General features: G+C 38.4%; 1 protein-coding gene and 1 long non-coding RNA gene across 2 annotated transcripts; one reads left to right on the forward strand and one right to left on the reverse strand.

Annotated features, from left to right (window-relative positions):
* Positions 1–2,054: 2,054 nt before the first annotated feature.
* On the forward strand, positions 2,055–24,889 carry DDX52 (DExD-box helicase 52). The gene is made up of 15 exons (XM_035026609.1): positions 2,055–2,171; positions 3,215–3,413; positions 6,547–6,677; positions 8,265–8,450; positions 10,031–10,174; positions 10,785–10,896; positions 11,754–11,826; positions 12,341–12,544; positions 14,959–15,049; positions 17,717–17,839; positions 17,973–18,123; positions 18,333–18,408; positions 19,916–19,987; positions 20,569–20,661; positions 23,713–24,889. Exons 1-15 carry the CDS (start codon positions 2,085–2,087, stop codon positions 23,768–23,770), a joined length of 1,800 nt encoding a protein of 599 aa, XP_034882500.1. The 5' UTR covers positions 2,055–2,084; the 3' UTR covers positions 23,771–24,889.
* LOC118024645 lies at positions 22,976–26,570 on the reverse strand. Its single transcript, XR_004683159.1, has 3 exons — positions 26,378–26,570; positions 24,428–24,556; positions 22,976–23,062 (listed from the first exon to the last, which is right to left on the reverse strand). It is a non-coding gene; the product is annotated as an uncharacterized LOC118024645 (long non-coding RNA).
* Between the last annotated feature and the right edge of the window lie 134 nt (positions 26,571–26,704).

The raw sequence follows: 26,704 nt of genomic DNA on the forward strand, positions 1-26,704 counted from the left end.
AGTCGGTTAAGCGTCTGCCTTTGGCTCGGGCCCATGATCCCAGGGTCCTGGGATCGAGGCCCACATCGGGCTCTGCTCAGTGGGAAGCCTGCTTCTCCCTCTGCCTTCCACTCCCCCTGCTTGTGCTTTCTCTCTCTTTCCTTAATAAATAAATAAAATCTTAAAAAAAAAAGATTTATTTATTTATTTATTTGAGAGAGAGAATGGGGGAGGGGCAGAGGGAGACAGAGTCTTAAGCAGACTCTGCTGAGTACAGAGCCCAACATTGGGTTTGATCTTACGACCCTAGATCATGACCTGAGCAGAAACCAAGAGTCAGAGGCTTAACCAACTGTGCCACCCAGGTGCCCCCAGAGCATTATTCTTAATAAGGAGAGCCATCCCTAGGTCTTCCTTCTTAGGTCTCAGGATGCTAAACCTCTGTTGAACCACCAATTCTAGGGGCCTTTTTTTATCGGGGGGAAAGAGGCACAAAGAATTCTGCCATAACCCTCTATCATATTTACCTGAAAAAACTTTAACCCTGGCTAAGTTCAACACTACAATGTCTTCACACCTTTATCTAAGCAGCTGACTCATGCTGATTGGTTTCTTTTTTAATTCACTGTCTCCAACTCAAATGGGCATTCACTGCTCAGCAGTTATGCATTGTCCTACTAAGTTCATTTTCCCACTCTAGAGGATATTATTTCATATCATTTCTTCCATTCCCAACCCTCCAATGCTCCCTGACAAAATCTCATCCCACCCCCAGTCCACCAGTCTCCACTCTCCGTTGCATTATTGATCTCCATCTTCTCCATTTAAAGTCAACTAGGCATCTTCACATGTCCAAAACATAGCAGTTGATTCCTCGCCACCACCACCACTCCTGTATCTCATCCTCACCAAAAAGCTGTTCTTCCATAATGGTTCCTGGCTCAGTAAATGGCATACCATCTACCCAGGGTTTCAAGCAAAAAATCTAGGAGTGGTCTTTGTGATTCCTCCCTTTCCCTCACTTCCACATAAAATCAATCTGGTACATTTAGCTCTACCTCCAAAATATATCCCAAATCTATCCATTCATTTCCATCAGTACAGAGACCCACCCTAATCCAAGCCATCATCATCATTTCTACTTTGACTAGCCTCCCTCTGTCCACTCTTAGCCTTTCTAGGATTCATTCTCCAAATTGCCAGAGTAATCTTTTATGAAACATTCACTTATTCAGTCACCAAATGCTTATTGAAGAGTGCACAGAAACTGGGAATACAGCAGTAAAGCAAATTAGATCCCCATGCTCATGGACTTTCATTCTAGAACAGAGAGAGGCGATGCATAAGTGAATAATTTTGTACATTACAATGAAGAAAATAAATATAAAGTGATATGCTAAATCATGTTGTTCTCTCAGTACAAAAAAAATTTTAATACCTTCACACTGAGCTTAGATTAAAATCCAAATTCCTTACCATGACTCTGTTATAAGATTCTATGAGATCTGGTTTCTATTTGCCCCTTCAGCCTTATCTGTATCACACTTCCTCATTACAACTTGGTTCCAGTCACCTGGGCCTTCTATTCCTCACTGTTCCAAACCTTTCCCCTTCTTCAGACACGTGTTTCCTCTATGTGGAATGCATTTCCCAGATCTGGGAAGGGCTGCCTTCTTTTAGCTAAAATATCACTTCTCCAGAATGAACCTGACTAAGCTACCTAAAAGTGGCTTCCCGTCCCTTTCTCTATCAATTACACCGTTACTTGTTTTATAGCACTTTTCACTTTCGGAAATTATCTTGCTTATTTAACAATATCTTTGTCTCCACTAAAATGTAAGTTTCCTGAGGTGAGGAATCTTAAGGTGTTGTTCACCAAAGTACCCATAAAAGTCTAGAACAGTGCCCGGCATAAGAGGATCTTGATAAACATTTTTGAAAAGAACAGATAATGTCGGGCTATAGGAGGTAAAACGGTTTAATTTCTCGCAGCCGCCAGGCTCCGCCCCCCAGAACCACTTCCGCCCACGGCCCAGCCCCAGACCTTCTGGGGGAGGAAGTTCTCTGCGCAGGCGTCCTGGGACCGCGGTGCTTTCTGGGTAAAGATGGATGCTCACGATCTCTTTCGCCGGCTTGGCGTGGGGGCCAAATTCGACGTGAGACGTTTTTCTGCGGACGCAGCGCGATTCCAGGTACTGTACGCAGGAAAACAGAAGCCCCAGTCACTGAGAGCGCAGGGGCCCGAGAATGATCTGGCTGCTGGGAGAGCCGGCGCTGGGAGACCGCGGCCTGGTCGTGGGGCATGTTCCCTCTTTGCGTTGGGCTCGTGCTCAGACCTATCTGGTCAAGTGCTGCCATCGGAGTGAACTCTTACCATTCTTTTGTAGACTTCGGTGGGCCTAGCACAGAAACTCCTCTCCCTCCCTGCTTTTTAGTTTATTCAAAGCACAGTTAGAATCCTTTCAAAAGTAGCTTTTTCTCCGAAACTGGTAGAAAGGAATTTCGAAAACAGAATGAACCCAGAATGAAGAGAACAGATTCTTTCACTCTAGTCTACCCAGGTTGGCTTGGCATGCATACACCTTTAGTGGACATGAGTCTTTTTATTCCTGTAACCTCATGACGTGTTAAGTAACCAGTGAGAAGAGCGACTTAGAAATGGGGACTCTTACATAGTTAAGTAGTGGGTGAATGGTAAATCGGGAGAAGTTAGTTGGGACCCAATTATGGAAAATCTTATCAGCCTTGACATTGAGCAACACGTGTATTTCTCCTTTCTCTGGCGGTAGGTGTAGTTGTTGAGTTTGAACTCTGGAGCCGGATTATTTGGGTCCAAATACTGGATCTGTCACAACTTTTGAGACCTCAAGTTATTTGACATCCTAATGCCTTGATTTTTTTTCATCTGTAATATCGCTATTTACCCCTTAGCATTGTTGGAGGATGAAGTAATTTAATATATATAAGCATGCTTAGAAGTCTGCCTGACAGCATATAGGTGTTATGCTGATGAGCATATAAATGGTAATTACTGTTATGATTATTACTACAGTTAAAAGGTCAGAAAAGTCATCTTGTATTCCATTTGCTCAAACACACTTGCCAGCTCAACAGATACTTGGTGAAAGGATTAAAAAAAAGGTGGGGAGTTATTAGACCCACGCCCTTACTGCCAGTACTGCTTGGGTGAAAGTAGTCAGTCAGTAGATTGCATTTTAAATTTTTTGGGTTTTAGGTAGGAAAAAGGAAACATGACTTTGATTCTTCAGAGGTGCTGCACGGACTGGACTTCTTTGGAAACAAGAAGTCTGTCCCAGGTGAGTGTGGAGCATCAAGAACTCATCAGGAGCTTAAAGATGAAGAGAAAAAAGAAGACAGCCTAACTGAAAAGAAGAGGGAACAGAGCAAGAAAAAGAGGAAAATGATGATGTCAGGTTAGTTCTTAGTTTCTTTTTTTTCCTCTTTTTTTTTTTTCCAGTTACAAAAATAATACAGGCTTAAGGTTACAAATCAGTATACTGTCATTCATTAGTTAATGGCATTCAGGTTGTTTCCAGGTATTTGCCATTACAAATATTGCTACAATAAAAATACTTGTGTATATATCCTTTTGTACAGGTTCTGTTATTTCTGTAATTACCATTCCCAAAGTGGACTCACTGGCTGAAAGGGTATGCACACTTCTTTCTTTGAATAGATAATGAAAAATGACTTCCCACACCTGTGTCAATGCTGGATAGTATTGGTCTTAAATTCTTTGTCAACCTAATGAATGAAACTAATTTCTGTATATATTTTCTTGATAACTGGTGAGGTTGAGCATGTTTTCATATGCTTTAGTGGATATTTACATCTCAGCATTTGTGAATTTTTGGTTCTTACTCTTTGCCTATTTTTCACAGGGTTTTTTTTTTTCTGTACATTAGGGATATATGATCTTTTTCTTGGTTATATCTATTAAGTTTCCTAGCCATTTACCTTTTTCAGTAAAGTAAATACTTACACCTGGTTTTTATTTTATTTATTTATTTATTTTTTAAAAAGATTTTATTTATTTATTTGACACAGTGAGAACAAGAACACAAGCAGGGCGAGTGGGAGAGGGAGAAGCAGGCTTCCCGCTGAGCAGGGAGCCTGACACGGGGCTCGATCCCAGGACCCTGGGATCACGACCCAAGTGAAAGGCAGACGCTTAACAACTGAGCCACCCAGGCGCCCCATTAGACCTGGTTTTTAAAAGTTATACAGTGGTGAAAAGCAAATTTTCTTCCCACTATTTCTAGTCCCCTATTTCTCCAGAGGCAACTGCTGTTAATCATTTTCTTATGTATTTTTATAAAGATATCTATTCACTATATTTATACCTCCCTTAAAAAACCTGAACAATAGCATACTGTATCTGTTGTTCTATTCTGAACCTTCTCTCCTCCTCCACTTAAAAAAAAAAAAATATATATATATATATATATATATATATATATATATATATATATATATGTATGTATGTATGGATGGATATATTTTGGAGATTGTTTGGAATCAGTAGGAAGTGCCCTGCCTTTTTCATTTTAACACAAAATATATCCCATTATACATTCCGTAATTGATTTAACAAGTTCGTTTGTGATGGACATTTAGTTTGTTTCCTCACTTTTGCTATTACAGTGTTGCAATAAATGCCATCCCACTTATCATTGTGTGTATGTGGGTATATCTGATAAATTCTTAGAAATGGAATTTCAGAGTTAACCAATAGGTTTATTTTAAGTTTAGGTACCTTGAAATTGTCCACCAGAAACGTTGTATCAGTAGGAAGTCCACTGCTTTGTTCATTGAATCATAGTATAGTATGCCATTACACATTATAAGGATGTTCCGTAATTGACTTGACAAGTCCACGTGTCAGGGACATTGACTTCGGTTCCACACTTTTGCTGTTACAGTTTTACACATTTTACTTCCCTGACGGCAAGGAAGTTCGATAAAGACTTCCACCAAGAGTAGTTAAAAAAGAAAAAAAAGACCTGCCACAAACTTGGGAAAAGGATTCAACTGTTGGGCAACCAGAAACACTCAGATATGTACTATAATGTAGCACATATGTGGCATAGTACAGAGTAATGCGGCATACCATGTTTTGATTGGACAACTAAATATTTTCTCCCTGAGGTGATCTATAGAATCAATGCAAAACAAACTCAGTTAAAATTTCAGTAGGCTTTTAGGGTAGAAATTGACAAAGGACTTTTTTAAAAAGTTAGACATACACCTACCATATGACCCACCTATTCTATTCCAAGAATTTACCTAAGAGAAAGGAAAAATCTGTGTCCTCACAAAGACTTCTACCAGGTGTTCATAGCACTGTGCTTTTATTTTCAGTAGCCAAAAACTGGAAATGACCCAAATGTCCTTCAATTTATGATCTTAGGATAAGGATCTTAGGATAAACAATTTATATATCCATAAAGTGGAATACTACCTTTAAATAAAAAGTTAACTATTGATACATGCTCCAACGTGGATGAATCTCAAAATAACTATTCTGAGTGAAAGAAGCCAGACTAAATTTAGTACATACTACATGATTCCATTTATATAAAATTCCAGAAAAAGCAAATTGATCTACAGTGACAGAAAGCAGACAGGTGGTTGCTTAGGGATGGAGCAGTGCATTACAAGGGGCCACAAGGAGATTTTGGGTGGTGATGGAAATAAACTTAAATGTAATGATGATTTAACAGATGTATACATATGTCAAAATTCCTCAAATTGTATAGTTTAAATAAATGCAATTTATTGTATATCAGTGGTACCTCAGTGAAGTGAAAGAACTTTATTTTTATTTTATTTTTTGAAGATTTTATTTTTTTCATTTGAGAGAGAGAGGAAGTGTGAGTGAGGAGGGGCAGAGGGAGAGGGAGAAAGAACCCGAAGCAGACTCCGTACTGAGCGCAGAGCCTGACTCAGGTGTCAATCCACAACCATGATATGACCTGAGCTGAAACCAAGAGTTGGATGCTCAACCAACTGAGCCACCCAGGCGCCCCTCCACATGAACTTTTAAAGTCAGCTAGTCTGGCTTCCAAAACAATCCTGCCATGACTTCCCATTGAACTAATTTTAGTTATAGATTAGTGAGAATTACTATCTTTATATCAGTGACTAGTCCATAAGTACTGTGCTATGTTCATCACTATTAAAAGTGAAATCTATTCTTTCATCATTTATTTTCTAACTGGTTGAATATAGAAGAGCTGGCTACCTTATTGAAATCTCTTACTTAAGTATTTTCAATTTAATCTGTTACTGTTTTCAAGTATACAGTCATCTACATATCACACAGCTGAAATAACTAACGAAAAGAAGAGAATGAGCTTCAGAGCTCTGATTTTACTGACAGAGAACTTGCCTCTCCTTTTTCCAATTGTTATTCCTCCTATTACTTTCTTTTCTCTGTTGTATTAGCTAGTACTTTACTTTTGTTTAACGTGATGCTGTGGCCTGTTTGCTACTCCCAAGAATGTTGCACTTAAAAATCTTTTGATTTTTTAATATATATTTTAGAAATTACTTCTCAAGAAGAAGGTTCTACTATACAGTGGATATCATCTGTGGAAGCGAAGATTGAAGATAAAAAAATTAAAAGAGAAAATAAACTAACTTCAGGAAAGTTGGAGAATCTCAGAAAAGAAAAGGTTAGAAAAATGTCTTAGCCCCAGTTTCTTTTCTGACCTAGTGAATTTTTCCTTGTCCTTGGGTTATTCTCTTGGTAAAAGTGAATATAGTTTTATGAAGATAGAAGATTAATTATATTAGTTTAGATTTCACTCTAATGGAAACTTAAAGTAGGTATTTGTGCTGTGGCTGAAAATTTTAAAGTTTAAAATTCCCCCCCCTTAAAGATTATTTATTTATTTATTTGAGAGAGTGAGCAAGAGAGAGAGAAAGAAGCAGACTCCCCTGCTGAGCAGGGGCTTGATCCTAGGACCCTAGGATCATGAGCTGACCCAAAGGCAGACGCTTAACCAGCTGAGCCACCCAGGCACCCCTAAAGTTTAAAATTCTTGAAAGTATCTTGAAACTTGAACAGGTCAAAAGATTTGTGTGTGTGTGTGTGTGTGTGTTTCTTCTCATATTCTCATATACTATATACTGTGAATTTTTGACCTGTCTAAATTCACATTTGGAGTGAAATTTTTAAAATTCATACCCCCTTTGATAAACATAAAATTTGCTCCCTTTCTCCTCTTTGTTAAGCTCACTGGTTTATTTTTTTTTCTTTTAAGATTTTATTTATTTGACAGAGAGAGCACAAGCAGGGGGAGCAGCAGCAAAGAGAGAGGGAGAAGCAGGCTCCTTGCCAAGCAGGGAGCCCAACTCGGGGCTCCATCCCAGGATCCTGGGATCATGACCCGTGACACTCACTGGTTTAGAAAGATTTCCTCTGATAGAGATTTGAGAGTTAGAATTATTATTATTATTTTTTAAGATTTTATTTATTTATTTGAGAGAGAGCACGAGCAGGGTGGAGGGGGAGAGGGAGAGGGAGAAGCAGACTCCCCATTGATCAGGAAGCCCGACTCTGGGCTCCATCCCAGGACCCTGAGATCATGACCTAAGCCAAAGGCGGATGCTTAATGGACTGAGCCACACAGGTGCCCCAAGAGTTAGAATTAAGAAACCTATTTTATACCTTGGGGTGGAGTAGAATACAGAGCAAATAACAAATACATCATTGTCATGTCTGCTGCACACCTGCTATGTTGCAGATGGAGAGTACTGTTCAGCTCACTTCAGTAACCCTGAATCCAGCATTTGGCTGTCATTCTCACAGAATGGGAAAACAAACCGAATCAACACCACTTGACTCTGCTTTTGGCCCTCAATTTTAATAAATAGAGTTTAGAATAAATCATCAAAAAGCATTGGCATTTGTGTGCTGTCATATAAAGAAAAAACTAGATGGATTCAATGTCTGCCTTCTAGAAGCTTATATAAAATTATAAGTTACGATTATCATTGTGGCACATTAATATAAATAACCATTACTCATGCCACTGACACATTAATACAAGAAAATGGATAGATAGGTTTTGTGGTTACAAAGGTCTTCTGTCTGTGAAAGGGCATGAAGTATATCTAATATCTGTATCTTTTAGGGCTTGGAATTTAACCAGAAAGTTTCACATGTTACTAAAGCTTATCCTAGAAACCGTTACTGTTGCTTTACAACATCTTACAATGTATGTGACAGTCTGTGACCCCTTTATTTCACTTTTCAGATAAACTTCTTCCGGAATAAACACAAAATTCATGTCCAAGGAACTGATCTTCCTGACCCAATTGCTACATTTCAGCAACTTGACCAGGAATATAAAATCAATTCTCGACTGCTTCAGAACATTCTAGACGCAGGCTTCCAGATGCCTACACCAATCCAAATGCAAGCCATTCCAGTTATGCTGCATGTGAGTATTAGAATGCCTCTAACGTTCCTTCCTCTGTGTCTTAGGTCATTCTCTTCCCTGTTTTTGAAGTCTTCCTCTCTACCTTGTCTCTCCCTGTTGAAATCCTTCCTTTGCTTTTAAGGTCCATCTCAAATGCCTGGGCCTCCATATCACTACAATTAGATGTGATCTTTTTCTCTTACCAACACTCTTCCCTCAACCACCAGTTCTCCAAGGTATTTAGTGTCTTTTTTTTTTGGCAACATTTATCTTAAACTTTACCCTATTATATAGTTATATTACTTGTGTATACCTTTTACATTTTACTAGAGTGTAAACCCTCTGAGGATAAGGGCTATGTTCTGTTTATCCATCCATGATTTAGTTTATTATTCCTAGGAACTATTTCAGAAATAGCGAATTCTTGTACATAGGCTGACTTCTTTTTCCCCAGTACTTTTTGTTACTGAAGTATACCTTATATACAATAAAATGCATAGATTGTAAGTTCATAGTTCAATGAATTTCGACAATGCATACACTGTATAACTATCCCCCCCAGCAGAGACGTGTTACATTGCTCTCACCCCAGAAAATTCTGTTGTGCCATTTCCATTCAGTCCACACCTCACTCCTGCCCAGGGAACTGCTGTTCCGATGTTTATTGCCATGTATTAGTTTTGCCTCTTCTATAGAATGTCATATAAGTGGTATCATCCATTATTTATTTTTTAATTTGTGGTTTCTCTCATGCTGTATATTGTTTTTGAGATTCATTCACATTGCATTTATAATTTGTCAGTGAGTAGTATTCTGTTGTTTGAAAGTACCCCAGTTTGTTTATATTCTACTGATAAAGGCATGGGTTAACTTAAGAGTTTCGGAAATTAAATTTTTCTGAGGTTTTTTTTTTTGTCCCTATGAGAGCTGACTTTTTCCCCCATGAAGCCAAAGAATAGGAGTTCCCTTTTCATCCGTACTAGTCCTTTTTGTTTTCTTTGGGAACTGAAGTGAGAATACATTTGAATGATGTTTTTGTCTCACATTATAGTAAATTTGCTTCTGATTTTCATCTAAGATTGTTTCTGTTACAACTTCAGCTTAAAGCTCTAAAAATCATAGTGACGTTTTGAAGACTGTCACCTATAAATTACTGTCACTCAAGTTATTGCCACTTTTTATTTCTTATCTTTAGCCATTCTGTTACTTATTAAAACCATCCCTAGGGATTGAGCAGTACAGATATCAGGGGGAAAAGTTGGTTTTATAATTTTGCTTTGATAAGAGAATTTGATGGGAAAGAAAAATGGAAATAATGGAAATACTTGAGGTTTTGAATTATCTTTGGATTTTAGTTATCCATATTCTTTACCCAAGTCAAATGGTATTTGGTGGCAATGGTCAGAAACTCCTTTGGGGCACTGGTGGCAAGGGTGGATGATGTTAGAAAAGCAAATATGGGAAAAGTTAGACAAGCGGTGGGAAGATGAATGATTACATTCATTATGATTATTTTGTTATTTCTATGGCTGGTTGTATTACTTGACCAGGCTCTGAAAAGTTTATGTACTTACCTTATACTTAATATACCTTGTTTTTAGGGTCGAGAACTTCTGGCTTCTGCTCCTACTGGATCTGGAAAGACTTTGGCTTTTAGCATTCCCATTTTGATGCAACTAAAACAACCCACAAATAAAGGCTTCAGAGCTCTGATTATATCACCAACACGAGAACTTGCCAACCAGGTATGACTTGTAGCTTCGAAAGAGGATGTATTTGGTGTTTGCTTTAGTCATTTCTTATTTGAGGGTAGTAAAATGGTCTCAAAAAGAGTAAGGCCCATGTCTTTTGGCATAGGCAAATACTCTGTACTGTATCTTACTCTGTTCTGTAACTTACTACACATGGGCAAGTTTTTTTGAATCTTTTTATAATTTTCTAAAACAATGATTTAAACATTAATGATGTTTCTTTGGCAAATGCTCTAAGATCTTTTAAGGTGAGGCTACTGGAATATATAGTCCCTCTCTAAAATGTATTTTTTCACCTAGAAAAATTAAACCTCATCTCAGTTTTTGAGAAAGAAAAACTACACAGTGACCTGCTCCACGCTTCCAAGGTGCTTAATAGAAAATATATGCCAAGCATGAGATAGTTTTCTAATAGCACTGTATTCCAAAAACAGTATGTAGCAGATTGCAAAATGCTGAGATTCCAGGTTAATGCACATATTTTTATGGGTTTAATTTCAGTTATTCATGGGCTGGTAATAGGTTTATTTTAATAATGTAAACAAGACTATACATCTTATCTAAGTATCTTAGCAGCTAATATTTTTGTCATTTGCCATTTCAGATTCACAGAGAGTTAGTAAAAATCTCGGAGGGAACAGGATTCAGGATACACATGATCCACAAAGCGGCAGTGGCAGCCAAGAAATTTGGACCTAAATCATCTAAGAAGTTTGGTAAGGGACTCATGCTTGAGATATAGAGCATATAAGGGATTTGCAAATTACAAATATCCTTAACTGCCACCTAAGAGTTCTTAAAAGTGTAGTCGTACACACAATTAGTTTGGTTTTTAGAGAAACTGAAAGAGATTTCTCCACTCCCACTCGGTACTTATATAAATATATACCAGTGATTCTCATCCAGAGGCAGTTTTGCCCCCCACCTCACCTTCCACCCCAGGGACATTTGGCAATATCTGGAGACATTTTAAGTTGTCAAAACTGGAGTGCTACTAACCTATGGTAGGTAGAGGTAACAGCATCCCACAATGCACAAGACAGTCCCCTACAACAAAATGTTATCTGAACCAAAATGGCGGTACTGCTAAGGCTGAGAAACCCTGCTTTATACTGTTGATTTTTAATCTGCCATGGAAATACTCTGCAGATTAGAATGGCTTACATCCCTACCCTATATCAGTCAGAAAATCAGCTTTAACCTGTCTTTAATTTTGAGCTTCTGAGTAAAATTTCATTTAAAGAAAGGATTTTCCCAAAAAACAAAACTAAATATTTGAAAATAACAGTTGGCTTATAGTGTTCTTGCCTCTTAGAAGTTGAGAAGGCAGATCAAACATAATAAAAGGAAAAGTAAGCATATAGTAGTTTATGCTATCGTGGATTAAAAAATACATATATTAGCTTACAAATAAGAAAGAACTTTTGTGGCGTTGGTGTAGTAAGATAGCAAGTATAACCTCCCCCTCCTCTCCCCTCTTCAGGTTCTTCACTGAAATTCAGGAGGCTTAATTCCCTTGTTTAAGAGAGATGAATCTTGCTTTTGCAATTTGTATCATTTGTTTTTCCTATAGATATTCTTGTGACTACTCCAAATCGACTAATCTATTTATTAAAGCAAGATCCTCCAGGAATAGATTTAACAAGGTACAGATAATATTTTAATCTCTTCTGTGTGTATTTTCATTTAGTTGATTCTATTTTGCCCTTGACTGCTTGTCTTATGGCCCGTTGGAGCTTGCTTTCTGCCAGCTTTCAGTCAGTGTTGGTGCTGAGAATAATAGTTTTCATTAGACTCGTAGGAAAGTAACTGTCTGGTCTGGAAGAAAGTTACAGATTCTGATAAGCAGTTAGTATAGAATTCCCCTAGATGTTTTCACTTCTTTCAGCAATGGTGATGGAGTTTATAAGGTTTATGTGAAGCTCTGTTGTTGCTAATGGAACCTCATGTCTTTGAGGTTAAAGGAATAGGACATTGCTTAATGTTTATCTTGTTTTTACCTTTTTCCTGCTGAGTTTTCTTTTACCTTTTTCTGGTATGATGTGTGGATCTGAGAAGTACCATGATGGTTTGACTGGTTCATGTGTCCCCACAGTTTAGTGAAGTGTCTTGGATCTTCCATCCAGTTCAGTACCCACAAGATGTTTTGCTATTTCTCAGTGTTGAGTGGCTGGTAGTAGATGAATCAGACAAACTGTTTGAAGATGGCAAAACTGGGTTCAGAGACCAACTGGCTTCCATTTTCCTGGCCTGCACATCTCCTAAGGTCAGAAGAGCTATGTTCAGTGCAACTTTTGCATATGATGTTGAGCAGTGGTGCAAACTCAACCTGGACAATGTCATTACTGTATCCATTGGAGCAAGGTAATTGTTCTTCTTTGTTATCCCTCTGACTTTTTTTTTAATACAAGTCCGTTTGTTTTTGTTTTTTTTTTTTAAAGACTCGAGATAGGTTGTTTGGCCTTAGATTAAAAACAGGGAGAGTTTTACTGAAGGACATGTATTCTTTAAAGTCAAGATTGAGTAAGGATTTTCTATTTTATTTTATTTTATTTATTTTTTAGAGAGAAAGGTAAGGGGGAGGGGCAGAGGGAGCGGGAGAGAGAGAGTCTTAAGTAGGCTCCATGCCCACTACAGAACCTGACATGGGGCTTAATCTTAAAACCCTGAGATCGTGACTTGAGCCGAAATCAAGAGTCGGACACTTAACTGACTGAGCCACCCAGGCGCCCCAAGGATTTTCTATTTTAGAATAATCCAAAGGGAGATTCTCGAATTATCATATTAGTATTTCTGTCATTATTTTTTCAGTTGATTTTTCCCATCTATCCATAAAGTGTGAAAGGAGCTTTATAGCCACCCAGAGGATTTAGTTTCTTTGATGGCTTAAGTAGGACCATAGGGCCACTTGATTTATAATCCTTTTAAAAAATATTAGGGGAAGCATTTTATATTAAATGAATGTGCACTAGTAGAAAAATGTTTTAGGAAATTGTAATATAGACACGTGATAGAATATTATGTGACCCATGAAATGATAAGTATGAAGACTATAGCTATATGAAAAAGTGCTTGGGGGCACCTGGGTGGCTCAGTCGGTTAAGTGTCTGCCTTCAGCTCGGGTCATGATCCCAGGGTCCTAGGATTGAGCCCATGTCGGGCTCCCTGCTCAGCAGGGAGCCTGCTTCTCCCTCTACCTCTATGTTCCTTCTCTCTCTCTCTTAAGTAAATATATATTTTTTTTAAAAAGTGCTTGAATACCATATTAAGTAAAATAGAAGCCAAATGGAACAATAAAAAATACTTTAAACTTAAAAACTTCTGTTTATAAAAAGAAAGAACAAATACACCATAAATATAAAGGCAGAAAACAGAAGGGAGGGGTGCCTGGGTGGCTCAGTGGGAAGCCTGCTTCTCCCTCTCCCACTCCCCCTGCTTGTGTTCCCTCTCTCGCTTTGTCTCTCTCTGTCAAATAAATAAGATCTTTTTAAAAAAGAAAAGAAAACAGAAGGGAAAAAATATTTATGATGCAGTGTAATGTACTACAGCAACTTTTTTTTTTTTTAAGATTTTATTTATTTGAGAGAGAGCACAGAGAGACGGGGAGGAGGATCAGAGGGAAAGGGAGAAGCAGACGCCCTGCTGAGCAGGGAGCCTGACATGGGGCTCAATCCCAAGACCCTGGGATCATGACCTGAGCAAAAGGCAGACACTTAACCGACTGAGCCACCCAGGCGCCCCTCTACTACAGTATCTTATTAGTGTTTATAAAGCCTTTTAAGGCTCACCCCCAACTGTCTATAAAAAAGCTCTTCTGAATCGTTAAGAGAAAAAGCTCAGACCTGTAATAACCTTAAAAAGTTATCATTATTTTATCCAGTAATTTTATTTTTAGAAATTTTTGTATGTAAATAATTAGATACATGAAAATTTATGATTAGACTACAATAAAATGTCACAATTTATTCTAAAATGGTAGAATTGTAGACAATTTGTTTTACTGTTTACATTTTTCCCTATTTTTCAAATTTTCTTTAGATAACTTTTTTTTTTAAGATTTTATTTATTTATTTGACAGAGAGAGACAGCGAGAGAGGGAACACAAGCAGGGGGAGTAGGAGAGGGAGAAGCAGGCTTCCAGCTGAGCAGGGAGCCCAATGCAGGGCTCGATCCCAGGACCCTGGGATCATGACCAGAGCCGAAGGCAGACACTTAACGACTGAGCCACCCAGGCGCCCCTAGATAACATTTTTATAATTAGAATAAAACATTTCAAAATAACTTTGGGGGGCACCTGGATGGCTCAGTCAGTTGGGCATCTGGTTCTTGGTTTCAGCTTGGGTTGTGGTCTCAGGGTCGTGGGGTCAAGCCCCGAGTCAGGCTCCATGTGGAGTCTGCTTGTCCCTTTCCCTTTGCTCCTCCCCTGCGCATGCACGCACGTTCTCTCTCTCAAATAAATAAAATCTTTTCAAAAACAAATGAAAAATAAAAATAACTTTGGGGCATCTGCCTGGCTCAGTCGGAAGAGCATGCGACTCTTGATCCCAGGGTGATGAGTTCAAGCCCCATGTTGGGTGTAGAGATTACGTGAATAAATTAAACTTCAAAATAAATAAATAACTTTGTCTTCATATTAAAGTATAAATAATTAAATGCTTATATTGACAATGGAAAACTTGATTCTGTTGGGGTTAAATGTAAATTTTTTCATTTATTTAGAATTCGGGGGAAAAGCAAAAATTGGCTCTTGCAATCTACAAGGTATGTTTTCTTTTCAGGAATTCTGCAGTAGAGACTGTAGAACAAGAGCTTCTCTTTGTTGGGTCTGAGACTGGGAAACTTCTGGCCATGAGAGAACTTGTTAAAAAGGTATATTTGGGCTATCTTCTTGAATTTTGATGAAGTTCATCAAATCTTTTTTTTTTTTTTAAGATTTTATTTATTTATTTGCCAGAGAGAGACACAGCAAGAGAGGGAACACAAGCAGGGGAAGTGGGAGAGGGAGAGGGAGAAGCAGGCTTCCCACTGAGCAGGGAGCCTAATGCAGGGCTTGATCCCAGGACCCTGGGATCATGACCTGAACCAAAGGCAGACGCTTAACGACTGAGCCACCCAGGCACCCAGGTTCATCAAATCTTATATGACTGGTGGGAGGCCGAGCACTATTTCTGTGTCATACTTAGTAATCTAGTGGTAAATTCTTAAGCACATTGAGTCAACTGTTGTCCTGAGCAGGGAGGCTCACCACTTAGATTAGATTAAGTTTTCTGTTCCCAGCTCAGGGTGGGCTAGGAAAAGACCTACCTGATGCCCTAAAAGTCTCCTTTTTCCACATGTACATCTGTTTTTCATCTCCCCCAATCCCTCTGCTGGTTTCTTCTAGAACTCTAGGAGCATTGTAGAATGAGTAGGACACTGAGTGTGGTTTTCTGGGTTTTTTTTGTTTTGTTTTGTTTTTAAGATTTTTTTTTATTATTTATTTATTTGTGAGAGAGAATGAGAGACAGAGACCACGAGAGGGAGGAGGGTCAGAGGGAGAAGCAGACTCCCCGCTGAGCAGGGAGCCCAGTGCGGGACTTGATCCCGGGACTCCAGGATCATGACCTGAGCCGAAGGCAGTCGCTTAACCGACTGAGCCACCCAGGCGCCCGTGGTTTTCTGTTTTTATCCTTTCAGTAAATATTGAGTAGAAGCCATAATTTAAAAGTTAACTGTGAGGGGTTAGGGCAGGGGAAAATAAAACAAATAGAAATCTTAAGCCCTGCCCCTAGAATTTAGTCTTTTTTTAGGGGAAATATCTTAGATATAGACTTGTGTAAGATAGTTTGCAGTAAAGTGTCATAAAAGGCTATAGAGTGTTTTTCTTAAGCACCCATGTAGTCATAATGGGGCCAAGAGGGAGAGTTGAATTGGTTGGGGAAAGCCTTATGGGGGAAATGCTACTAATTTGGTCCTTGGAAAGATCTGTGAGATAAAAGGGCAAGGGAAGTTGATGGTTGGAGGAGCGGCTGGAGTAGTCTAAGCAGTGGAGGGGAACACAGTGGGTTTAGAGACTTATGAAGAGATTACCTATTTTTTTTTTAAGATTTTATTTATTTATTTGACAGAGAGAGAGACAGCGAGAGAGGGAACACAAGCAGGGGGAGTGGGAGAGGGAGAAGCAGGCTTCCCCGCGGAGCAGGGAGCCCGATGCGGGGCTCGATCCCAGGACCCTGGGATCATGACCTGAGCTGAAGGCAGACGCTTAACGACTGAGCCACCCAGGTGCCCCAAGAGATTACCAATTTAAGGCAAAGAGTTTATGGTGAGAATTAAAGAAGATCAGGTTGGACAGGAAGGTTGGGGTCACCTTAAGAGAAACCACTGGACATTTGAAGAATTTTAAGGAAAATTACTTAAATTACTTGTAATGGCAAGAGACTGAAAGTAAAGAAATCAGTAGGTTGTTAAATTAGGCTGGTCAGAGATGAGGAGGAAATAAATGAGAGAAATGAGGGTGACAGCCTCAATGGTAGAATGTTAAGAATAGTTAGAGGGTGAAAGGGAAAGGTGTTTGCAGGTACCTAGTGACTACAGAAGTGGTTAAGAGTTTGAACTTTGGAGCCAGACTACCTGAATTGGAATTCTAGCTTTAGGCAAATTAACCTCACAGCTTCCTCATCTGCAAGATGGAAATGATAATATCTCATAGAATTGTTTTAGTATTAATGACTTGATACAAACATAGTACTTAGAATAGTGCTCAGCACACCATGCCATGCACATTCGTTTCATTACTATTCTGAAAGGTATCATTTGGCACTAGGAATTTTAAGGTTTTCACATGGATATTCACATGGAGATTATATATCAGGGATTTCTAGCCATGTATGAGCTTAGGAGGTCTGTGAACCCTCTGAAGTTGTTAGATTTTGTGTGAATGCATGGTTGCCTATTAGAAAGCTTCACAGCTTTATTAGATTTCAGAAGGGGAGATTATGAACCAAAATAAAAAGGTAAAGCCCTAATAGGGCAATTGAAAATAGAGAAAGCTGGTTTGAGAGAGAGGTGGGGTTTGATGATAGAAATGTAAAAATCATCTGCTTAGAGTGAGTAGTTGATAACTGAGAATATATTTAACATAAGATAATGACTATACTGAGAAAACTGAGAACCAAAGACTGAGCTTTGGAGGAATACCCACAATTAGGATAAACAGTGAATTAATAAAAGTTACTGCATTTTAGCAGAATTTAAAAATCTGAGCACAGAAGCCAAGAGATGATTGTTCTAGGGAGTGGGTATCTATCATTATAGGAAGGTAAAGGGGATTAATTAGACATGATTGTTGGAATTAGCAAGATGGAAATTAGAGTTCAAGTTGAGAAGAGAATGGATGGTGAAGAAGATGGAGGCAGATACTAATCTGAGAAATTTGGCAATAAAAAGTACACTAAATTGAATTGGGTTCTTTTATGAACTAAAATCATATGAAATACTGCTACTGTATTCTTGATTATGGGTTATATGTGCTGATTTTTGCCTTTTCTCTTTTAGGGTTTCAATCCACCTGTTCTTGTTTTTGTTCAGTCCATTGAAAGGGCTAAAGAACTTTTTCATGAGCTCATATATGAAGGTATTAATGTAGATGTTATTCATGCAGACAGAACACAGCAACAGGTAAAGTCAAGTGTATACTTTCAAAATGATAAAGAACTACTTAACTTTAAAATATTGGCATGAAATTTATAAAGTACTTGTTTTCTGTTCCTAGAGTGGTACTAAAACATTTAACATGTGTTTTATTAACTAGAGAGATAACACAGTCCACAGCTTCCGAGCTGGAAAAATCTGGGTTCTTATTTGTACAGCCTTGCTGGCCCGAGGGATTGATTTTAAAGGTGTGAACTTGGTGATCAACTATGACTTCCCAACCAGTTCAGTGGAATACATCCACAGGATAGGTGAGTTGTCTCTCCTGCTGCTACCCCTCTGCCCCCCACAACCCCTGCCACCCCCAGGCACTACTCGTCTGTCTTGCGCCTACTCCTTCCCTTCAAACATGCTCATTTTGTAGTGCTCATTTTAGTGAAAAGCCAGTGACTTGTACGTGAATCTTGAAGTTCCCTTTCCCCAGAAAAGTGGTTTTGTTTGTTTTTTTTTTTTCTTTTAGGTCGAACTGGAAGAGCGGGGCATAAAGGAAAAGCTGTTACATTTTTCACTGAAGATGATAAACCATTATTAAGAAGGTAAATTAGGAAAAATAACTTAGTATTAAGGTGGCAGGACTGCTTCATTATTCTTGCATGCACACACAATCAACAGATAATTACAAAATGGCCAGGTCCCAAATACGGTCATGGCATTAGTCAACCAGGTTTTAGCCATGACAAAAGGAAAAATGATCAAAGGGCTTTGTTTTTGCATTTTCATTATTAGAATTTGGAAGTATTCATAATGGAATATTCATTATTAAATTTCAAACTCACAGGATTCTCCCAATAGCCATTGGTTGGTATTACTCACAATGTAATAGTGAAGTTTTTGGATTGGTGAATAAAGTTAACCCCTGAGTCTCTTCAGCCCAGTCGAAATTATCTCTTACCATGATGCACCCTTCCCTTAACTCTTATGGGCAGATGGAGTTTTATATTTAGTCCTGGGAAAAACCGTTTCAGTAACACACTCCCAATATTATTCAATTGTAGCTCTTTGAAGCCTGGGTAACACATGCACTTTTAGAATCTTGGGTCTTAATTTAGCCCAGCATCATAGATCTTAAAATAAAATCTGAGTTTCTTACATTTTGGCTGCCTACAGTAATTTTAGACTGATAATAGCACTTTGCATTTCTAACAAATGAAATTGAGTTATGGCCAGAGGCAGTTTGTACTTTGATGTGTTTATCAGTTTTGGCAAAGATTTTGATTTGTGCCTTCTGAACCTTGGCTTTGTCAGCCTTGGATATACTTTGAGCAGACTTTTACACGTTCATGTGTAGGGGAGTCTATTCCAAAAGCCTAAATTCACCTACATCTCCTCAGTTAACTCCAAGCATGTGAATTTCATGACCTCCATGTCAATATAACCATGCCTCTCAGTTTTCCATCCAGGCAAGGGGGATAATAATAGTGTTTCATTAGTAAAGGGTTGTTGTGTGGATTTGGATTGAAGAAGTCACTACATGTGAAAAGCCCAAGACAGTGCCAAGTGCATAGTAAGCACTATCATCTAATAAATTCTAGTCAGTGTCCTCATCCAAGATTGGGTTAGTAGCTTTTCAGGGCTTGGTAAATGTTGGGGAGAAATGGCTGCTAGATAAAAATTACTCATCGGCGCATGGATTTCAGTCCAGCAGACAGTTCTCTCAGCAATCCTGCGTGCTTACATCTGGTGATCATTTATAACAGAACGCTGTCCCAAGGGTGCCTGGGTGGCTCAGTCGTTAAGCGTCTGTCTTCGGCTCAGGTCATGATCCCAGGGTCCTGGGATTGAGTCCCACATCGGGCTCCCTACTCAGCGGGAAGCCTGCTTCTCCCTCTCTCACTCCCCCTGCTTGTGTTCCCTCTCTCGCTGTCTCTCTCTGTCAAATAAATAAATAAATAATCTTAAAAAAAAAAAACCAAACCAGAACGCTGTCCTGGATTACTTTCTTGTGGGTGTAGTTTTCATTCCTGTCAAATTGTGCAGAGGGTTTAAGTACATAAACATCAATTTGACTAGATACAAATTTATGTTTATGGGTTCCTTTTTCAGCGTTGCCAATGTTATACAGCAGGCCGGATGTCCTGTGCCAGAATACATAAAAGGTTTCCAAAAACTACTAAGGTACAATCTTGAATTTGCCTAGATGATCTCTCTCTCTGTCTCTCTCCCTCTCCCTCTATCCCTCCGTATGCATTCTTGCTTTCACACTCTTAAAACTACAGTTCTAGCAATACTACTAGTTTTAGGAATTCTAAGATAAAAATTTTCCTTTTTAAATATCTGTGAATATGTTCTTTCCTTATCAGTTTTTTCATTCTTGAAATGCTAATCAGATTTTTAAAAAATTATTCAATGTAAGTGAAATATGCTTAGAATTTATTTTAGTCCATAAAACTGGTAAAAAGCAGTTAATTGCCCCAAGTGGAACTTCAGTGCTTGTTGGCACAGGATATAAGTGTGACTCAGGACATATTTTAATCAGTGCCTTTTTAAAAAATTGATCAAATTTATCATCCCTTTGGGTTATCTCTCTAAATGCTACTGGGTAATTTAGCATTTTAAAGTGGATATAGTGTCACCACAAACCATAAGTAGATTAAAAAGTGAATTTTTGTGATCAAGAATCAAAACTAGTTTTAGCTTAAGCTGTTTTCAATTAAGTTCTACTGAATTTCATTCCTTTCTCTTTTTATAACTTTCAGCAAACAAAAGAAAAAGATGATTAAGAAGCCATTGGAAAGGGAGAGCATTAGTACAACTCCAAAATATTTCTTAGAAAAAGCTAAGAATAAACGGTAAGTATATGATGACTGTTCAACTGTCATATGGTTTTAGTAGGCATTATTTCTCCTTAGGATAAATTTTTCGAGGTAGAATTGATAGGTTCAGTCAGTTATAGAATGTAATGAAAGTAATGTATTTTAGGTTGCCTGTGATTTGGGAACTTGGATGATTCAATCTCAGAATTTTTCTCTATCTGTATATTAATGATCTGGTTTTTTCCATCTTTGAAAGAATGATTTCAGTTCACTTTGAATTAGAACTGCACTGCCCACCACCTCCACACAGCCTACTTCAGGACATACTGCTGAGGCAGTGAGGGCTGTTGACTCACATTGATGGAATCTTCCCTGAAGGCTCCCTATTCTAGGCAGGATTTCAGTATAATCTTAGGCTTATGCTGAAGCACCTTGTAACACCTCTAAAAAGTATGACTTGAATAAATTTGTAGTAGTTTAGCTGAGTTTTAGGACGATGTTCAAGCATTGTTGTTTTGTTTTAGTATATACACAGGACTACCTTTTGATAGGGGTAATCAAGACTGTGCTAACCTCTACTACTCTTTACACTATTTAAGGAAAATGACACTCTTCAAATTCTACCGGTACCCGTTTATATCTAATATATATAAAATGTAGGCATTTACCAAGGACCTTTTCTCCTGCCAGGTGCTTGGGTATGTGAATGAATGTAAAATGAGACCCCTTTCCTAGTATACATTAAAAAACATTAGAGAATAATTTTTAAATAAAATAGAAGTTTGGAGAGGACAAATACTCTGAATTGGTGTAGTTACAAAAAGCTTCAAGGAGCTGGAACTATCTTTAAGGACAGGCAAAATTTAGGCATATGGAAGGGACAAGGTGAACAAAGGCAAGAAGACTGGCATGCTTTCCATCTAAGTGGAACAAGAGTCTTACTTGACATTTTGTATTGACTGTGAGAAGTATAATGTTAAGTTCAAGGATGTAGAGTATACACAGTGTCCCAAAGTTTTAGTGCAGTTTTAACCTTTAATAACTTGGGAAGAATAAATGCAACAAACTTAACAAAAGTATCATTTGAAAGCTTAAAACATTTATTTATTTATTTTTGGATGTTATGTACTCTTTTTTTTAAATTTTTTATTGTTACGTTAATCACCATACATTACATCCTTAGTTTTAGATGTAGTGTTCCAGGATTCATAAAACATTTTATTTGTATCTGTACGTACTCATTTTTGTTAGTTCTTAGTATTAACACTTTTTATTTGAATTTTTTGTGGTAATAGTTTCTGGCTGACACTTAAACCAGTGGATTGGTAGAGATGGTCACCCTGCTTGGCCACCTTGGTTACCTGATCTATTAGACTTTTTCTTGTAGCTGTATCAGAACTGTTGTGTATGCATCAGAACATTATTCTGTGGGTGAACTTAAAGCTAGAATTAGAAATGTAATCTCTTCAGGCACTGAGCAGCAGCTGATGAAAGTTTTAACAAAAAGTCAGAAATCACATATAGTATTAAGATGGTGGCTGTGTTGAATTTTAATAAGAAACATAATATTTTAAAGAATTATACTTTGGGGGCACCTGGGTGGCTCAATTGTTGGGCGTCTGCCTTCGGCTCGGGTCATGATCCTGGGGTCCTAAGATCGAGCCCCGCATCGGGCTCCCTGCTCCGCGGGAGGCCTGCTTCTCCCTCTCCCACTCCCACTGCTTGTGTTCCTGCTCTCGCTGTGTCTCTCTCTGTCAAATAAATAAAATCTTTAAAAAATAATAATAATAATTATACTTTGGATGTTGATTTTTATATGTTTGTAGCATTTACACTTGAGGTGTTAAAACTTAGCTGCACTGAGACTTCGAGGACACTTGATATAAATCTTGTCACCTAAGCCCCCCATTTAAGATGCTGTGGTCATGTCCATTGTTTCACTTTTTTTTTTAAAGATTTTATTTATTTGACAGACACATAGTGAGAGAGGGAACACGAGCAGGGGGCGTAGGAGAGGGAGAAGCAGGCTTCCCACCAAGCAGGGAGCCTGATGTGGGGCTCGATCCCAGGACCCTGGGACCATGACCTGAGCCGAAGGCAGACGCTTAACGACTGAGCCACCCAGGCGCCCTGTCCATTGTTTCACATTTAAAAGCCATCCTCCTTAATAGAGCATGTAAACAACACCTGATCCAACTCCAGCTTACCTTTTTACTCTAGGTGTTCCTTTAATGATCCCACACCTTGCTGAGAACTCTGAAGTCCATATATCCAGGCCCAGATTTCCATATAAACCTGAATCCTCTTGCCTAGTGGACCTCACATCAGGCACTACAAACTGAGCCTGGTAGAGTGGAGGGAAAAATTGGATTTGGAGTCCGAAGGATTGGCTCTCATACCACCTTTTCCTGTGTGACTTTGGACAAGTCACTTCCCCCTGTATATGATAGAAATAAGTATGTAAGTCATGCCAACTCTGCTACTCAAAGTTGGTTGAGGATTAAATAAGTTAATATACATCCAGGAACTTTGCATTACTAAACTGTAGAATGCAAACATTGGTTATTTTCTCCCCAAATTTTTCCTTTTCCTCTGTTAACTTAATTGATGGGCATTCACCAAACTCTAAAATCAGACTGTCAGGGTTCATATCTAACATTTATTATCAGTGTGTGATGATCAGCAAGTTATTCAACCATTCTGCCTCATTTTCCTCATCTGTAAAATGAGGGTAATATTAGAATCTTCTTCGTAAGTTAGGAATATTATCTGAGCTGATACATACAAAGCACTTATAACAGTATCTAGCACTTAATCAGTGTGAACTCTTAACTATTAGTAATGTCAGAGTCAGACTCCATCTTTTATACTATGTTGTAGTGTAGTTTACGATGATGTTTCTGTCTCACTTAGGTGATTTTGGTTTCCTAAAGGGCAGAAACCATGTCTTATGCATCCTTGTGTTCCTAGTGCCTCGTATACTTGATTATACAGGTTTCAAGAAATGTTTGTTAAACTGGCAGAGTTTTAGAGAGTACATATATCTAGAATTTTGGATTCAACTTTTCTTTAATTTTCTTGTCACAGGAAAAAGGTCACTGGTCAGAACAGCAAGAAGAAAGTAGCTCTTGAAGACAAAAGTTAAAAACAGACTTTTTAAAAGACTGTATCAGAAATGGAATTTTATGATCCCAGCATGAATGTTTTCATGAAATACTTCAAATCCTGTAATCACCTGTAACATTTGAAATCAACTACAAGAACGTGGGACTGATGAAAAATGATCCTGAACTATCAGTGCATCATGTCAAATTTCAATTTGTAGGTGACTTTTAAATGATTACACAATGGAAATAACGTTCATTCACATTTCTGTGGTGTGAATCCAGAGAGATACTTCTTATAGAAGAACAAAAGCTTATGCTAAAATTAACAACACCCAAATGTGGTGAACTCTTAAGGATTTTTTCCTTCAGTGTGAAGGAAGGTGTGATGTATGCTGTGGTGGGGCATCTGGAACCAAATTTCAAAATAAAGCCTTGAGATTAAATGCCCCTTTTCACCACCACTCTCCCCCCCCCCTTTTTTTTTTGAATGGACAAGAAGCAGCACAGGCTGTCTACCAAGAAGAGACCTATTGCTCTCTTTATTTTACTATTTCTTAATTTGTTGATGGCCTTTTGTGGTAATGAGCCACAACAAAGAGCCTCTTCTGTGACTTGTTACTCAAGTTCCCTAGGATTTTAAATTCTTTGGTCTATTAAATATCCTTATACCTCATCGGTAAAAGCTCATGCCTTACCTGTCATAATGTTGCAGCTACAAGATTATGGTCAGCCTCCCTCTTTCTTCCATTTTCCATCATTTAATCATGCTCCCCGTCTCTTTCCATTCAAGATGACTTTGCGTGAAAACTGATAAACACTTTATCCTGATAAGGAAGAATGTTTTTGTTACTTGATATACCTGTGGCTGCATTCTCTTACAGCTTGTCTTTCCTGAGGCTTTACGGCCCTGCATCCATTTAGGAGACAGGTCTCTGCCAAAGGTAAAGAGTCAAGCTTATACAGTGATGGAGACTATTCACTATTAGCAGATTTTTCTTAGTTGCTAGTTTTTGTACAGTTGGAATAAAAAATTGACTTCATATATGTAAGGTACTTACAATGGCACCTGACATGAAGGTAGTTATTACAGTACTACTACAATACTGTAATGTAAATAATCTTAGCAGCATTTGAATTAAACATATTAATTTCCTTTATTCTCAGCCTTTTATTCTAATGTCAGGACAGATAGACTCCAACTTGAATATTTTAAATGAGACAAATTGTTCATCTTCAGAATTTATGTAAATGGAGACCGTATGCTACAAGGTACAAAAAATACATACAAGCATGTGATCTTTTTTTTTGTTCTTGCAAACAGATTCTTGGCTCTATATATCCTGGAGGTAGTTGTGATGGTGCCACCTATTGCCAACTCTATGACTTTGAATAGGTTCTTTAATTTCTCAGAGCTTTGGTTTTTTTATGTATGAGATTGGGGGTAATACCAACTATGTCTCAGTATTGGAAGTGCCTAGCTCTGTGCCTGACACGTTATATATTAATGCCAAATACTCCTTAAACAAACATGATATATTTGGTTAGGAATACAAGGCCTAATAACACAGTCTGTGCCCTTAGAGTGTAGTGGTGGGTATAGAGTAAAGGAACAAATAGTGTGGCAGGCAAATGCTGTGTTATACATAAGGCCAAGATGCTGAAGCATCAGAGGATGGCATCTAATGTCATGGAAGGCTGACCTCCTGTGCTGAGTCTAGCAAATGTAGGAATCCACAGGCAAAGGAGAACAAAGTATCCTGGCAGAAACGAGATCACATCTTCTATGATCCTGATATACCCCCTTCATTTGACTTTATTTTCTCTTTTTAGTATTTCCTCCTGTGTAACTACCCATCCTTAAATAACAGTGGCTATATACACCAGTATTAACTTGGTTTGTCAATGGATTAATACCGAATTTAGCACTTTTATATCTGTTGGGACTATATGCTACACAAATTTCAGTTTCACCTAAAGAAGAAGAGAAATGAAATTAGTAGACCGTTATGAAAAGAGAATACATGATAACAATAGCTGCGCTAGTGAAATGAGTAAGGACTTTTATGTGTAACACCTGGGTTTGAATCCTGGTCCTGCTGAGTTGCAACTCTATGACCTAGGCAAATTACAACTTCTTTTGACCTTAAGTTTTCTCATCTGCAAAATGCCGATACTAACTCTTAGGGACACTGAAGACTTGAAAAAATTCAGTAAGGTTCCTGACTAGTGATTTGTGCCCAATAAAAGATAACTATTATTACAAATGGTTTCCCTGTAAAAGCCTTGGGGCAAGAGTGAAAGATAAAGCTAATTATAATTAATTCACTACCTGCTAATAAGCAAACTGCTTGAAGGCTTGAAAAGGCTTACATCGGACTTCCGTATTTTACTTAACAGTAGTTCGAGTAGGGGAAAAAAATATGCCCAAATTTTATATATATTTTATGTAATATACCCAGATAAGTTCAGAGTAATGATGAACTGCTTACCAAACACCGTTTTGCCCCTGCTTGCAAGTATAGGAAAAGCAGGGATTATTGGGTGGCATGGTGGCAGAACCAAACACATTGGAACGGTGCGCGTGGAAGGTTTTATATACGGGCTAGGTTTATTTGCGCTAGGCTGCTTCACTAAATTTTAAATACCTTTATCTTCTGGGGTGGGTGCCAAAAGGAAGCTGCCGAATTCTCGGGAAGAAGTAGAGAGAGGTGATCACTGACCAGCGCCGTAAAGCTATCAAAGGAGCGTCCAGGATCCACCTACTCTTTTAAGTGTAAAACGAATAAAATACCCGTGCACCCATCATTCCAATTTAAAAAGCAGGATTCAATCTCCTCTTTTCACTAACCAACCTGACGGTTTTTTAAACGGAGGGACAACGCTTTGCCGCTGGGCCGCCAGCCGGACCTTCCGGAGGGCCTTGCCGGAGAATGAATCAGCTCCCCTGAGCCGTCCACGCAACCCCAGAACTA

This window comes from Mirounga leonina, unplaced genomic scaffold (genome assembly GCF_011800145.1).
Source record: "Mirounga leonina isolate KUSES-001 unplaced genomic scaffold, KU_Mleo_1.0 Mir_200, whole genome shotgun sequence".
Lineage (NCBI taxonomy): Eukaryota > Metazoa > Chordata > Mammalia > Carnivora > Phocidae > Mirounga > Mirounga leonina.